Below are 16,279 nucleotides of genomic sequence, written 5' to 3'. Positions count from 1 at the left end.
AATGAAGAAATTTTTTTTTTGGGGGGGAGAGAAAAATTTATATAAACTTCAATTTTTCCCCTGCAAAAAAATTGGGGAATGAAACATCACCTCCACAATTTCTTTGCATATGTATGCGAAATATTCATGTGTTAATAATACCATGAAATTTTTTTTTGGATATAGGCATATGTATGCGAAATATTCATGTGTTAATAATACCATGAAAAAATTAATTAAATGAACCTATGTGATTATTTGGTGTTCTTCAATAAAAAGATTTTTTCCCCCTTAAATGAAAAGGATTTAAATCCTATACCTCCATTCATCTTACCTACTCTATCCTTACTACTTATAATATTGATGAATATACCATCGTTAATTTCAAAACACGATGTTGATGATTCCAAAGGTTTTCTCACCATTTATAGTGCATGCATGTTTTTTTATGGTTCTATTATATCTTTAATTAACAAATATTCATTTGGGAATGCGTCAAAGGTGTGAACGATGCAGAGAAAGAAGATACGCAATATCCCTATACCAGCTTCTTTGAAGAAGACCTTCACGCTGGCAAACAAATGAACATAATATTCAAGAGCCCTTATGCTAATGAGGAGCAGAAAATTGATATTGTGGAGAAAGATCCAGAGAAGTCCTTATCTTCTCAATCTTGGAATGTTTTATCAGAAAAGTCAAGCTTGAATCAACCTTATGGAGTTGGTACATGGAAAAGAAACATAATGGATGTTGACAAGTCAAGCTTGAATCAACCTTATGGAGTCGGTACATGGAAAAGAAGCACAGTGGATGTTAACGAGTTGAGCTTAAATCAACCCTATGGAGTCGGTACATGGAAAAGAAGCATAGTGGATGATAGAAAGTCTAGTTTGAATCAACTCTATGGAGTTGGTACATGGAAAAGAAGCGCGGGGGATGATGATGAGTCAAGCTTGAATCAACCCTATGGAGTTGGCACATGGAAAAGAAGCACCGTAGATGTTGACCAATCAAGCTTGAATCAACCTTATGGAGTCGGTATGTGGAAAAGAAGTGAGGAGGATGTTGATCAGTCAAGTTTGAATCAACCTTATGGAGTCGGTACGTGGAAAAGAAGCACAGTGGATGATAAAGAGTCAAGCTTGAATCAACCTTATGGAGTTGGTACATGGAAAAGAAGCGTGGTGGATGATAAAGAGTCAATCTTAAATCAACCATATGGAGTCGGTACGTGGAAAAAAAACACAGTGGATGTTGACAAGTCAAGTTTAAATCAACCTTATGGAGTCGGTACGTGGAAAAGAAAGACAATGGTAAATAATGAGCCTAAGAGTTTAAGATTGAAAAAAATATGCAATGTTAAGGAAAGGTTTGTTGGGGAAGATGGCAAGTTTTGTGCAGAGTCTGTGAAATCATTACTTGATTTCGTCATTTCAAAGTTGGGGAAGGAAATTGAAGCACTCACAAGCTCCTTTGTGCCTCATCAAACTCAGTACACAATATTGGAGGGTGTTCAGAGGGTTTCAAGTGAAGGTGTGATGTGTCACAAGTTGAATTTCAAGAAGCCTGTGTTTTACTGTCATCAAGTGAATGCAACAATCACTTACATAGTTCCCATGAAAGCTGCTGATGGCACGAGAACAAATATAGTGGCTCTTTGCCATCGTGATACAAGAGGTATGGATCCCCATAAGTTGTTCCATCAACTCAAAGTCCTACCAGGAACAGTGCCAGTTTGCCATTTCTTGGGATCCGGAGCTATCTCTTGGGTTCCAAGAAATAACGAGCTTAAGGCTTCTCGCTAAGCAAGCTAGGCTAGTCTCTAGCTTTGGTGGGTTACGACTTTTAAATAAAAGCATCACGCTCTTTAACACTTTGTAGCCGGTAACCCCATATATGTGTGTACAAGTGTGTTATGTGCTTAGATAAAACTATCTATATGAGATGTTGGCATGTTAAGTAATAAATGTATGTGTTATATATAATAAAAGCATTAATTCTATAACCTTGCTTGTCATTTCTCAGTTTTCTGACTAACCAATAATGAGCAAAACTCCTTACCTTGAGGCCCCGATTATGAAACAGTACTTGAAGATCAAGGCCACGTTACATAACTAGAACCCAAAAAGGATAGAGCTTAATTTTTAATTAGAAACATCTCACAACAGCGAAGTCTATATATATATATATATATATATACGTAAGGTCACATTTTGAGATTTCCAAGAGTCCTGTATATATAAAATCACAAAATGTGGTTCATATGTGTGTGTTTGTTTAGCAGCCATATATTTCATTCGAGCATCAAGGGAAGTGGTATGACCCGGTTTTGGTGCTCATCTAGTGATGAGAACCTAGCGCTCATCACTCGATAAGTAACGTGGACCGTCCAGAATTTTAACGTACTGATTTTGAAAGTTGATGAAGCTAAAACATATAAAGATGAGTTCCTGTACTAATCGGTTTCAGAAACAGAGACCCAGACAATTTTCACATTCAAGCCTCAAACATGAAGAACCTTTGCGTGGATTCCGCCTCGTAACTTGGTGCTGCAGAAAATATCAATAACAGAGACGTGTTCGTTTCATCACATGTAACTGTTTCTCATTAGCTTACGTGTTTTTGCCAACGTGGCTTTGTCCCTGGTGAATAGGTTCATTAAGGTCAAAACAAGTCTTATAGCTAAAAGAACACTCATTACTTACAAAGTACCTGTAAAGATTCAGCAATACAACATTGCCTTGAACCTCAACGTACAACCAAAGAGCATTTGAAGGCCAAGACTACAGAAAAATACTATCTGTGGTTCTTAATGTAAGAGGTAGATAATTAATTTGCAAAAATTACAGATATTGTCTTTTTTTAAATACTCCTATTAATAATATGCATTGGAACTGCCATTTAATAAAAACTCATTAACATATGTAATCACCATAGAGATTACTTGGGAATAAAATAGATAAATGTTGGAAACAAGGTGAATCAGAGTTTTATATTTATGACCAAATTCATTCTTCAACAAGTTCTTATATTTTGAACTGAATAAAGTATAACATTAGTTAGGTACTTTGGATAGTGTGTAGCCATTAATTGTGCAAGAGTTTTAACATCACTCAGATAGGCACTGAGGAAGAAATTAAACCTTTGCATGATTTCCATTTGTGTGTCGTCCTCTTAATCGGTATCGTGCATGGGTGTCATAAATGTCGACGTTGAAACATTAACTTCATCGGCTAGGTTTCTTACAGTGAAACGGTGCCGATGAGGAAGAAGCCTTGCATGAGTTCCACCTGTGTGTCCCTGTTACATCTTCTCGTAATATCGGTACATTCATTAAAGCTTTATATGTTGGCCCTTTCGCCTTTAATTACTCGAATGAATGAGCCATCATAATTAATCCCACAGTACTATAATTAATGATTCTCAGTGCGGCTTCTTCACTGCTAATTTTTCTTCTCTTCGCATAATCTGTAATAATGGAGTTCCCGCGTCTTAATGTTCAGTTATTATATTTAAGTATATTCAGTTAATTATTTGTTATTCATTTTAAGTTTAAAATAAGAACAGGAGAAAGTAAAATGTTTAAAAACCACAAAAAATATAAATTAAAATGGGGCCAATTTTTTAGTTCCACGAGACACGCTGCCGATCTTTAAAAAAGGGAAACACGAGACACGCGGAAGATGAAGCCATACATAATTAAAGAGATAGAGTAAGGCTTTTTGCTTTTTGTTGTTTTGTGTGTGTGTTCTCTGTTTTGTGTCCGGCAGCCCAGGGGTGTTTTAGGGTGTGTTTGGATTAGCAGTGGAGAAGTAACTTTTTTTTCAATATGATTTTTACAGAAGTCAAATTAGATAAAAGCAGCTTCTTTGAGCTTATTGTATAAGTCCGTTTCAGTGACAGAAGTCAGATTGCAAAAATGTGATTTCAAACACATCCCAAATCAAAAAAGCTCCTTTTGCCGGTAGAGAAGTCAGTTTGAAGGTCCAGATGTGATTCCAAACACATCCTTAGCCGGCAGGTTGAATCAAGGTGGGTGAGATGAAAACAGACCAGGTCTCACTCTTAACAGGCCTAGCCTGTGGTGAGACTTGTTGGCCTGAACTTGACCTGCGGCCTGTGAAATATCTTTTAATCGACCTGAGCCTGACCTATAATCAGGCTTGGCTTGTGGCCTGTTAAGAGGCTTGTTTTTTTAACAAATTTTCAACACACACATAAATCAATTTAAAATTACAATAATTCAATACAAACAAAAAATATGAAATTATCAAATTAACACAATTTGTAAAACATGTCCCCTTAGGCCCAAAAAAATTCTAATATGAAAAATTATTAGAAAACATAATTTTACTCTGATATAAAAATATCACTTCATCCCATTTTTAGTATAAAAATTAGTTGGTGACTAGATCTAGTTTAAAATATGAAACATCCTTAATCCCTTTTATATTTTAAATTTATCATTTATTCAAACTAATTTACTAACAAAATGATATTTGATCTTGTTGTTACATATGGTTGTTTTAAAAAAAAAATGTTCCATTTATTGTAATTTATTTATTTAAATTAATTAAGCAACTATTATAATAAGAATTAGATTGAGAACACAAATATACGGTCTAAAACATAATAGGTCAATTCTATATATATATATATATATATATTTATATATATATATATATGTTCTATATAAGATTAATATGAAAAGTATGGATCAAATAAATAAATGATGCTTTTTTTTTTTTAATGCACTTATGTTTTCTTTCTTTGTTCAAATATGTGTCATTATATATACATCAATTATTTTTATTATAGAGAATGAAAATGAAATGAGGCATGAAATAGGCTCTAGATAACACATTTATGTGGGTGGAGTTTTCTCAATTAACCAATCAGAATAGCATATTCCCTCCCGTCAGTTTACAATTTTAACCTAAAAAAAAGATAACAGGCTCAGGGCGCCTAACAGGCCTCATAGGCTTACTATCAGGTCTGAGCCTAGCCTGATAAAGTAAACAAGTTTTTTTTATAGGCTTGAGCCTGTTCTGATATCTAAATAGGCCAGGCCAGATTAGGCCATTTACAGGCCGCTTGACCTATTTCTACCCCTGAGACCAAAAGAAAAAGTTATTTGTTGGAAGGAATCTAATAATTTGCTTTTATTAATAAAAGAAGTTCAAAAAACATTATTTCCTCTAATCTCTAGTATCACAATCTATCCATCTCTTATTATAAAAAATACTTCTCTTGTCTTTAATATAGGATCTAATTACTAAGTTAATTTTGATTCTAAATATAAGACTTATTTCTTATATTTATCAAAATTTTCAAATTACCCCTATAAATATTTTCTCAACCATAATCAAGTAAGTGAAGGAGGAAAGATATTAAGAAAGACAATTATAGTGTTTTAGAAAAAATATGTCATATTTCTTATAATTAACTAATTTACCTAACTTTCTTAATATAATCAAATTAGTTAAATAGGCTTTATATTAAAGATCAGAGGAGTAACTATTAAAATCAGACAATTTAAAATATTAGTTAGATTTAGTTAAAAGCAATAAACATATATAATAATGCTATATACATATTTGTTCAATTATATATTATTTTGTAAAGAAAAAATATATGAGAGATGATGAGTGAAAATGTATTACATGGATAATAAATGGCATATATTATGAGGTCAAAGTGGATAGACCAATTTAAAATTGTCGAGAAAGAATTTGTTTCTTATATTTAAGGACACTACTATGAGAGAGATTTATTTCTTATAAAAAGGAACAAATGGAAAAACTAGTTAGGAAGTTGAATTTGGTCTTTCCTATATGATCTTAGTTCACATTATCTCTTATATGGCTAAAATATATATTTGATCATTTAACTTTATACAAAATTTTAATTTGGTCCATCAACTTTAAAAAGTTCTTAATCTTTTAACCATAAAGTTATTTTTAAAAAAATGATATTGAGATCTTATATAAATATTGATAAAATATTTTTAAATACTAATATATTAAGTTTAATTTTCAAAACAATTATCCATGATTATTACAAAAACTGATTATCTAAACTTAATGATTTTAGAGTTAAAATATTAAAAATATACTTTTTAAAATTAACGGATCAAATTGAAACGTTATATAGAGTTAATTTGCCAAATGTATACTTCAATGTTTTTTCAGGCTAAATTATTGACCTAACTTATTGTCACGTGTTTCATTATTGTTATTCATGTGTTTCCCTTAGTTATTCTACAATGGCCAATCCGTCTCTATAAAGGAAGCAACTTGGTTCAATGGTTCAGTGCCTCTCACTTCACTTGCTCGTTCTAGACTTCAAATTCTCTCTATGGGGCTGCTTCGTTTTGGTGTTCTTGCTCTCCTGCTATGTGTAAGCTTCTTTTCTTCATCAGAAGGCAAACGTTAATAATGCTTCTACTCATACTATTAGCTTCTTGCATGTTTTTGGTTATATATATATATATATGCGCATGTGTATATGTATCACAATACTCTTAGATATTTCATAAAGTTAAATGGCAGCTTCGTTATGCAATAATATGATTTGCAGTTTGCTCTTACTGGGTGAGGCCAAGAGAAAAAGTTATTTGTCGGAACGAATCTAATAATTTGCTTTTATTAATGAAAGAAGATCAAAAAACATTATTTCCTCTAGTCTCCAGTATCACAATCTATCCATCTCTTATTATAAAAATTACTTCTATCGTCTTTAATATAGAATGTAATTGCTAAGTTAATTTTAATCCTAAATATAAGACTTATTTCTCATATTTATCAAAATTTTCAAATTATCTCTATGAATATTCCCTCAACCATAATCAAGTAAGTGAAGGAAGAAAGTTATTAAAAAAGATAATTATAGTGTTTTAGAAAAAATATGTCATATTTCTTATAATCAACTAATTTATCTAACTTCTCTAATATAATCAAATTAATTAAATAGGTCTTATATTAAAGACCGAAGGAGTAACTATTAAAATCACACATTTTAAAATATTAGTTAGATTTAGTTAAAAGCAATAAACATGTATAATAATGCCATATACATATTTGTTCAATTATATCTTATTTTGTGAAGAAAAAATATATGAGAGATGATGAGTAAAAATTTATTACATGGATAATAAATGGCATATATTATGAGGTCAAAGTGGACAGACCAATTTAAAATTTTAGAGGAAGAATTTGTTTTTTATATTTAAGGACACTACTGTGAGAGAGATTTATTTCTCATAAAAAGGAACACATGGAAAAACTAGTTAGGAAGTTGAAGTTGGTCTTACTTATATGATCTTAGTTCACATTATCTCTTATATTTATATGGCTAAAATATATATTTAATCATTTAACTTTATACAAAGTTTTAATTTGGTCCATTAACTTTAAAAAGTTCTTAATCTTTTAACCATAAAGTTATTTTTAAAAAAATGATATTGAGATATTAAATGTTGATAAAACATTTTCAAATACTAATATATTAAGTTTAATTTTCAAAACAATTATCCATGATTATTACAAAAACTGATTATTTAAACTTAATGATTTTAGAGTTAGAAGTTTAAAAATATACTTTTTAAAATTAACGGATCAAATTGAAACATTATATAGAGTTAATTTGCCAAATGTATACCTCAATATTTTTTCAGGCTAAATTATTGACCTAACTTATTGTCACGTGTTTCATTATTGTTATTCATATGTTTCCCTTAATTATTCTATAATGGCCAATCCGTCTCTATAAAGGAAGCAACTTAGTTCAATGGTTCAGTGCCTCGCACTTCGCTTGCTCGTTCTAGACTTCAAATTCTCTCTATGGGGCTGCTTCGTTTTGGTGTTCTTGCTCTCCTGCTATGTGTAAGCTTCTTTTCTTCATCAGAAGGCAAACGTTAATAATGCTTCTACTCATACTATTAGCTTCTTGCATGTTTTTGGTTATATATATATATATATGCGCATGTGTATATGTATCACAATACTCTTAGATATTTCATAAAGTTAAATGGCAGCTTCGTTATGCAATAATATGATTTGCAGTTTGCTCTTACTGGGAGTGATGCGACATCGTCACGCTCGGCCGAAGAATACTGGCATTCAATCTGGCCAGACACTCCCTTGCCTAAGAATTTAGAGTATCTTTTGGAGTCCGGTTAGTACTTCAAATTCTCATATCTCTATTTAAATTTCATGTTTTTAACGGGTTCAAATATGTTCTTCAGTGTTGGAAGAAATAGTGAAGGAGAAAGAGTAGTGGAAAAAAAAATGAAAATTTACAGGAACTCTTATTGTGTATTTGGATGGAGAGAAAATCAGAAAAGAAAAAAAGCAGGTGAGAAAATGGGGGAGAATAGAGATTCCCTTATTTAGATTAGAGGAGAAAATATGGGAAGAAAAAAGTGAGGAGAGAAAAATGGTATCGGGCCCACGTAGTTTTACCCTCAAATTTTCTCCCCAAAAGTTGGAGAGATTTTGGAGCTTGATGTTTTCTTAAAAAAAATTTTATTCTAATCTTAATTTATTATGTTCCTCATTTTCATTTAAAATTTTTAATTATTTTATTTTGTAAGTTAATATATTTTGATTAATATTTTGATTTTAAAATAAAGTATAAAAATAATTTTAATTTAATTTATTTTTCTTGACATTACTTAAGAAATGGGTTAAAAATTAAATAATGGTATTATTATCAGGGTAAATCAACCCCTATGATTAGAGAAATTCTTGGGTGCATCCCGAGCACCACATCATTCATGTACTGCCCAATAAAATCACAACATATCAGATATCTCTATCCTACATGTCAACTTAGCTGGCAGTAATCCCAATTTTCTTTCTCGCACTTTACAAATTTCCTGACCCTCTCCTACTTTTTCGCTGATCAGTAGTCACATCATTCTTCTCTCTCTTCCAGTCTCTCTTCCCTTCCACATCTCACAAGTCCGACACCGACGTGCACGTCTTTTGCTAAGATATCTAAAAAGTGTTTGGATATCTAAAAATGTTTATCCGGAGTATTTTTTTACAAATCAAGATAAACTCTTTCATATATTTATTTCGTAGATCGTAAAATTATTTCTGAAATTATGGTTTGGTTTCCATCCAAACACCTCTTAAATTAAATGTTTTTGTGACCTTTTCTCTCATACAATTTATTTAAAATTTATAAATAACTTATGATGTTATCTTTCTTTTAATATAATGATTTAATTTGGAAAAGGGTTAATAATATTTTAGTTTTTGAAATTTCCCTTTATTTTAATTTTAGTGTTTGAAATGATTTTTTTTTTCAAGCAAAAAAACAAAAAAATAGAAACGATTTTGTTTTAGTGACTAAAAATAAAAACACCATTTCAAAGATAAAAAACCATTAAACTGATCAAATTAAATTAAATTTTAAAAATTAAGACCAAAATAATGCCAAATTTCAAGTTATTAATCATTATTATTTAAATTTAATATTACTTTTCATTCAAATTAAATTTAAAAATTAATAAAAATATGAAACTTTGTAAATGAAAGTAATATAAATTTGAAATTTCATTCGCTATAAAAATCTACCTGTAAAGGGTGAAAATATCCAAATGAAAAAAAAAACACGAAAATCTGTTGATGCATGCGTATGAGTGGGGTGAAATCGGGAACCCGGGGGGGGGGGGGATGATCACCTGGGACTTGGGATCCATAAGCAGATGCGAGAGACGGCGATATACGGAAGTGTGCGGGACCTGTGTGTTGTGAGAAAGGGAGAGAGAAGGACGATGTGACTGTTAATCAGGAAAAAAAAGAAAGAAAGTAGGAGAGACAGCAAATTTGGAAAGTGGAAGAGAGAAAATCGGGATTCAAAAAGCTGCCAGCTAAGTTGACATATAGGATAGAGACCTCTAATATGTTGTGATTTTGTTAGGCAGTGCATGAATGATGTGGTGCTCTGCTTTGGATGCACCTAAGAATTTCTCCTATTATTATTGTGTTCTCCAATAAAAAAGATTTTTTTTTTAATGTCAAGATCTTTTCCTGCCACTTATAATGTATGCATGTTTTCTTATGTTTCTATGATATATCTTTAATTAACAAACATTCATTTGGGAATGCGTCACAGGTGTGACAGATGCAAAGAATAAAGATACCCAATATCCCTATACCAGCTTCTTTGAAGACGACCTACATCCTGGCAAACAAATGAACATGATATTCAACAGCCCTTACGCTAATGATGTTATGCATAAAGATGCAAATAAGGCTTCATCTTCTCAACCTTGGGGCGTTGGTTCGTGGAAAAGAAACATGATGAATGAAGATTTAGAGAAATCATCAGTATCTCAACCTTGGGGTGTTGGTTCATGGAAGAAAAACATAATGAATGAAAATTCAGAGAAGTCATCAGTATCTCCTCAACCTTGGGGTGTTGGTTCCTGGCAAAGAAACACAAATGAAGAGTCAGAGAAGTCATCAGTATTTCCTCAGCCTTGGGGTGTTGGTTCGTGGCAAAGAAACACCAATGAAGATTCAAAGAAGCCATCAGTATTTTCTCAGCCTTGGGGTGTTGGTTCGTGGCAAAGAAACACAAACGAAGATTCAGAGAAGTCATCAGTATCTCCTCAACCTTGGGGTGTTGGTTCATGGAAAAGAATGACCGTGAATGAAGATTCGGACAAATCAGTATCTTCTCAACCTTGGGGTGTCGGTTCATGGAAAAGAAACACGATGAACGAAGATTCACAAAAGTCATCAGTATTTCCTCAGCCTTGGGGTGTTGGTTCGTGGCAAAGAAACACGAACGAAAATTCAGAGAAGTCATCAGTATCTCCTCAACCGTGGGGTGTTGGTTCATGGCAAAGAAACACAAATGACGATTCAAAGAAGTCGTCAGTATTTCCTCAGCCTTGGGGTGTTGGTTCGTGGCAAAGAAACACAGACGAAGATTCAGAGAAGTCATCAGTATCTCTTCAACCTTGGGGTGTTGGTTCATGGAAAAGAATGACAGTGAATGAAGATTCGGACAGATCATTATCTTCTCAACCTTGGGGTGTCGGTTCGTGGAAAAGAAACAAGATGAACGAAGATTCACAAAAGTCATCAGTATTTCCTCAGCCTTGGGGTGTTGGTTCGTGGAAAAGAAACATGATGAATGAAGATTCACAAAAGTCATCAGTGTCTCCTCAACCTTGGGGTGTTGGTTCATGGAAAAGAAACACGATGAATGAAGATTCACAAAAGTCATCAGTATCTTCTCAACCCTGGGGTGTTGGTTCATGGAAAAGAAACATAATGAATGAAGATTCAAAGAAGTCATCAATATCTCCTCAACCTTGGGGAGTGGGTTCATGGAAAAGAAAAACAATGGTAAATGAACATGAGAATTTAAGCTTGGAAGCAATATGCAATGCTAAGGAAAAATTTGTGGGAGAAGATGACAAGTTTTGTGCGAAGTCTGTCGAATCATTACTTGATTTCGTCATTTCAAAGTTGGGAAAGGACATTGAGGCACTCACTAGCTCCTTTGTGCCTCATCAAACTCAATACAAAATATTAGAGGGTGCATGGTTTCAAGTGAAGGAGTGATGTGTCATAAGTTGAATTTCGAGAAGCCTGTCTTTTACTGTCATCAAGTGAATGCAACAATCACTTACATAGTCCCCATGGAAGCTGCTGATGGCACGACAACAAGCATTGTGGCTCTTTGCCACCGTGATACAAGAGGTTTGGATCCCCATAAGTTATTTCATCAACTCAAGGTCAAGCCAGGGACAGTGCCAGTCTGCCATTTCTTGGGCTCAGGAGCTATTGCTTGGGTTCCAAGAAACAATGAGCTTAAGGCTGCTTACTAGGCATGCAAGATATGACTAGTCTCTTGGGGTTACGACTTATAAATAAAGCATCACTATAGAACACTTTGTAACCCTTAGTATTCTAGTGTCTGTGTGTGCTAAATAAAACTGTGTGTAATGTTACTGTGTTATATAGTGTGCGTATTATATGCAATAAAAACATCTAATTCTATAACCCAGTTTGCCATTTCTTAGTTTTCTAGCAAACCAATAATTAAAAAAGCCAAACTCCTTGTTCTATAGCGTCAAAGTCTGATACAGTATTTGAAGACTAGTTTTTAGTTAGAACAACATCTCGCAACAGTGAAGACTATATATGTACGGTCACATTTTGAGATTCCATGAGCACCATACAACGCCAGGTGACATACTTGTACAACCGGAATGATGTTATCAAGTGAAAGAATAATTAATAATTATACAAATTACAACATTTGGTTAATTAATTGAATTTCGTATATTAGAAATTAAATAGATGACGATCATCAGGTCATATATGCATTAATTGGATGATTGTGATCTGAGTTTAGTTCAGCAAATTTCAAGATTGAAACACCATATTGGAAATTAGGGAAGAAAAAGAACAGTGACGATCTTGGAACAAATGAGGTGTTTGACATTTGAAATTGGCACTTTATTCTAGAACTCACCTAAACCTTAAAACCTAAACTACCAGGATCGGATTTCGTCCAACACAACGTTATTTGATGTAATTAATAAAAGATTTTAAGACCATCTAATTCTAATTTGGAATTTTTGGAAGAGATAATCCCACCCCATAATTAATGAGCAAGCATCTTGGATCCACAATTCAAGTGCAGCAAACTGCTTTCCTCCGAGATGGACCAGTAGGGTTTTTCTGAATTGCACATGTATGGAACGTCGTCTGGTAGCTAGTCTAGTTTGATGCTTTTACCTTATCCAAAGAAAGAGAGAGAGAGAGAGAGAGAGAGAGAGAGAGCAATGGAGGAGTGTCATTTAAAGGGTGACCAAATATATTATCGAACTAAATCAATTAAAACATCCAAACAAGAAAGTAATAAATGTAAATTGGTTTTTTACTTGGACGAAGATTTTTAACGTCATTTTTAAGAGGGACGTGCCAGTGACATAATATTGTAAGCATTTAATCAATTAATTAAAAGGTCAAAATAAGAAAGAAACAAATGTAAATTGGTTTCTCACACAGGAAACAAAAATCTAGAATCGCAAAAACTTTTCCTCGTTGAGATAGTACTTAATTATTTCATTATTGTTAACAATTACTAGTAACAAATATAAATCCAAATCCAAATAAATCGAACCAACTGAAATACAAAATAAAAAAATCGATTTTGATAAAAGGGGGAAAAAAAAAAGTCCAACCGTGCAAGTGGTGACAAAGGTCAAAAACCTTATTGATGATAGATTATAACGTATATTAGCTTATTTGTATGGACAAGTTTCTTCTTTTCAATAATAACTAGAAATTTCTCCCCGTATGATGCGCATATTAACATATTTGATTAGATTTAAAATTTTAATAAATTACATTATCTAAGGTAGCTAAAAATTTACTTCTAACAGAAGTATATCTTTTAATTCATTTTAATAGAATTTGAATTAGAAATGCAAAATTTATGGGAAATAGATAAAATTTTGAAATTAATTATTTATTTCTCTATTTAAACCTCCACTTGACATACTAGTTAATTATGATACCTCCATTTAATTTCATATATTCAAATCCCAATTAAGATATTATTCAAATATACAATTAATTATTAATTTCTTTATTTGAGCCTCCATTTGAAATTGCATTTATTTATAATGTTTTTCATTTAATTCAATCTATTCAAATCTCAATCAAGGTGTTATTTAAATCTTATTAATTGAATATATTCGGATCCTGTAATCTCATACCCGACCCATTTTCAAAGGAATAAGGTATTACAACTTACAAGTTTTCAAAAATATAGTTGATGATTGATTGATGGATGATTGATGATAGTTGATAGTAATTTCATAGTATAACCAGAAATCGTGCAGGCCAAAAACACCTAGTAACTCTGGTCCTTAATACTTGAGATTAGATAGATCTATATAGGTGGGACGGTGAGATGGGAGAACGACATTGGTGAGGTGGTATTGGAAATTTAATCCTGGATTTTTTCATACAAAAATGCCCTCTCTTTCCCATTCTCCAATCGTCAACCTAGATCTGTCCCCCGTCAAGTCCACCTCTTCCATCTTTCGGTGCCTTCTCCTCCGTCTCCGGTCACTTTCTCCTCTATCCCCGATCTGGTCTTTGGTCGTCTGACATGAGCTTTTTCTTAGCCTCAGCCTGCATCGTCTTCACTTTTTTCTTAGTCCAGAGAGAGAGAGAGAATCATATATTTGTAGCGTGATTGTGTATACGTATTGCCTTGCTTGCTGGGTCTATCACTTCGCTCCAGTTAACTAATACTACTATAATCGTCTCTCTCTCTCTCTCTCTCTCTCTCGTTGCTTCCAACATCTTCATCGTCTTCATTCTTCACTTTTCTTAGATCCTCTATTGGCGGAGCTGGTTGGAGCTGGAACCTGCAGGATTTTGATTGGGTTGTGCTGTCTCAGCCATTATTGGACGAGACCCATCAAAGCTGGCTTATTGGACCTAATGATGAAAGATAAGATCCCATGACCAATCCTATCGCATGCCGAACATAACTTTACAATTTAATCCCAACATGAGTCCCAATCCCAATTCCATTCCTTTGAATTTTAACACTCCTCTGGTCATTATTATAGGACTTAATTGTAGAGTTGATTTTGGTCCTAAATATAATACATATTTCTTCTATTTATCAATTTTTTCCAAATCACCCCTAATGATACTTCCTCAATCACATTCAAGTATGAGAGGGAGGAAGGATATAATAAAGACGATTAAGATATTTTAGAAAAAACATGTCATATTTGTTATAGTTAACTAACTTATCTAACTTTTTTAATCTAATCAAATTAGATAAATACGTTTGGGAAAATTAATCTTTTGGTCCTTGAAGTTTTAACTCACTTATAACTCAGTCCTTTAACTATGATTCGGTGTAACTTAGTCCCTCAACTTTTGACTCGCCTATAACTCAGTCCGTAATCTTTTTACATCTAATAATTTAATCCTTATTACATAGAATTTACTTTTAATCCCCAAATAATTATCCTACATGGCAAAAAATATTAATTAACATTATTAAAAAATGAAAATGTGTCTTCCAACTCAGCTCCTGTATGATACTATGCAATCGGACTGCTCCGCCATTTTCTCCGGCAGCGTTTCCTTTCTCTGCTTCTTCAGCCTCATCGTTGGCTTCTCCACCCAACCACTGATTGATTCTTCATGGTGCCGCCTCAAATGGAAGGAAGGCCCAAATAAAGGCCGAGTTAAAGGCACGTCCTATTGAAAATGTTCATTTGAAGCTGCTTAGATACTTCCAGCGACTTCATGAAAGCCTATGGCCCACCTCTCAATCTCACTAATATTCCTTACCATATTTGTTTTCTACGCTTTGCTTTCTCTCCTCCAGTGAAGATGTCGTCCCTTTTATACAGACACTGCAATTCACACATTGGGTCATACCTTCTCTTGCTCATTATGGCAACTTTCCAAGATAAAACGCAAACGTTAAGAGTCTATTACTGTGTTTCTACACATTGTATTAGGAGGAAAAGTAGAAGACGGGGCTTGAGCTGGGCACCATGTGCTGAGGACTTTGCCAGCGATGAGGGTGAAGAAGCAAAGGAAGGAGATGCCGCCGGAGAAAATGGCGGAGGACTCCGATTGGTTAGTATCATACAGGAGCTAAGTTGGAAGACACATTTTTTATTTTTTAATGATGTTAATTAATATTTTTTGCCATGTAGGATAATTATTTGGGGATTAAAAGTAAATTGTATGTAATAAAGATTAAATTATTAAATGTAAAAAGATTAGGCATTGAGTTATAGGTGAGTCAAAAGTTAAGGAACCGAATTATACCGAGTCATAGTTAAAAGACTAAATTATAAATAGGGAAAATTTCACTGTAGGACCGCAGAAGACAATTAATTTCAAAGAGCCCCCAAAACTTTCTGAAATTTCACTGCAGGACCAAGGGGGCAAACTGATATTAATTCCACAAAGAAAATGACCCTATTGCCCCTCATGTAAACAAGTATGGGAAAACCCATTTGCAAGTGAGGTTAGATAATTTACAACATGCATAAATATATTTACAATTAAAATTAGTCCATTTACATATTACCTTCTTCACCTGAAGAATGTGTCTGAGTGAACAAGTGTGGGACAGCCCATTTGCAAGTGGGACTAGACAATTTGCAACATACATATATTTATTTACAACTGGAATTAGTCCATTTACATGTCACTTCCTTCACCTGAAAAATGTCTCCGTGAGTGAACAAGTGTGGGAGCGCCCATTTGCAAGT

General features: G+C 33.2%; 1 protein-coding gene and 1 pseudogene across 1 annotated transcript; both read left to right on the top strand.

Annotated features, from left to right (window-relative positions):
• Positions 1 to 560: 560 nt before the first annotated feature.
• Positions 561 to 1,784, top strand: LOC114745880 (unknown seed protein 30.1-like). The gene has a single exon (XM_028934054.1). The coding sequence runs from the start codon at positions 561 to 563 to the stop codon at positions 1,782 to 1,784; it is 1,224 nt and encodes a 407-aa protein (XP_028789887.1).
• A 6,001-nt stretch (positions 1,785 to 7,785) lies between these two features.
• LOC114745879 (uncharacterized) lies at positions 7,786 to 12,008 on the top strand (annotated as a pseudogene).
• The last annotated feature ends 4,271 nt before the right edge of the window (positions 12,009 to 16,279 follow it).

Source organism: Neltuma alba, unplaced genomic scaffold, assembly GCF_004799145.2.
Source record: "Neltuma alba isolate B1F8T4 unplaced genomic scaffold, ASM479914v2 tig00004856_pilon, whole genome shotgun sequence".
Classification (NCBI taxonomy): domain Eukaryota; kingdom Viridiplantae; phylum Streptophyta; class Magnoliopsida; order Fabales; family Fabaceae; genus Neltuma; species Neltuma alba.
This window is presented reverse-complemented; position numbering and strand designations above follow the sequence as displayed.

Bases quoted from the DNA above. Each gene is read 5' to 3' on its own strand.
- LOC114745880 (XM_028934054.1), top strand. From the start codon at position 561: ATGAACATAATATTCAAGAGCCCTTATGCTAATGAGGAGCAGAAAATT.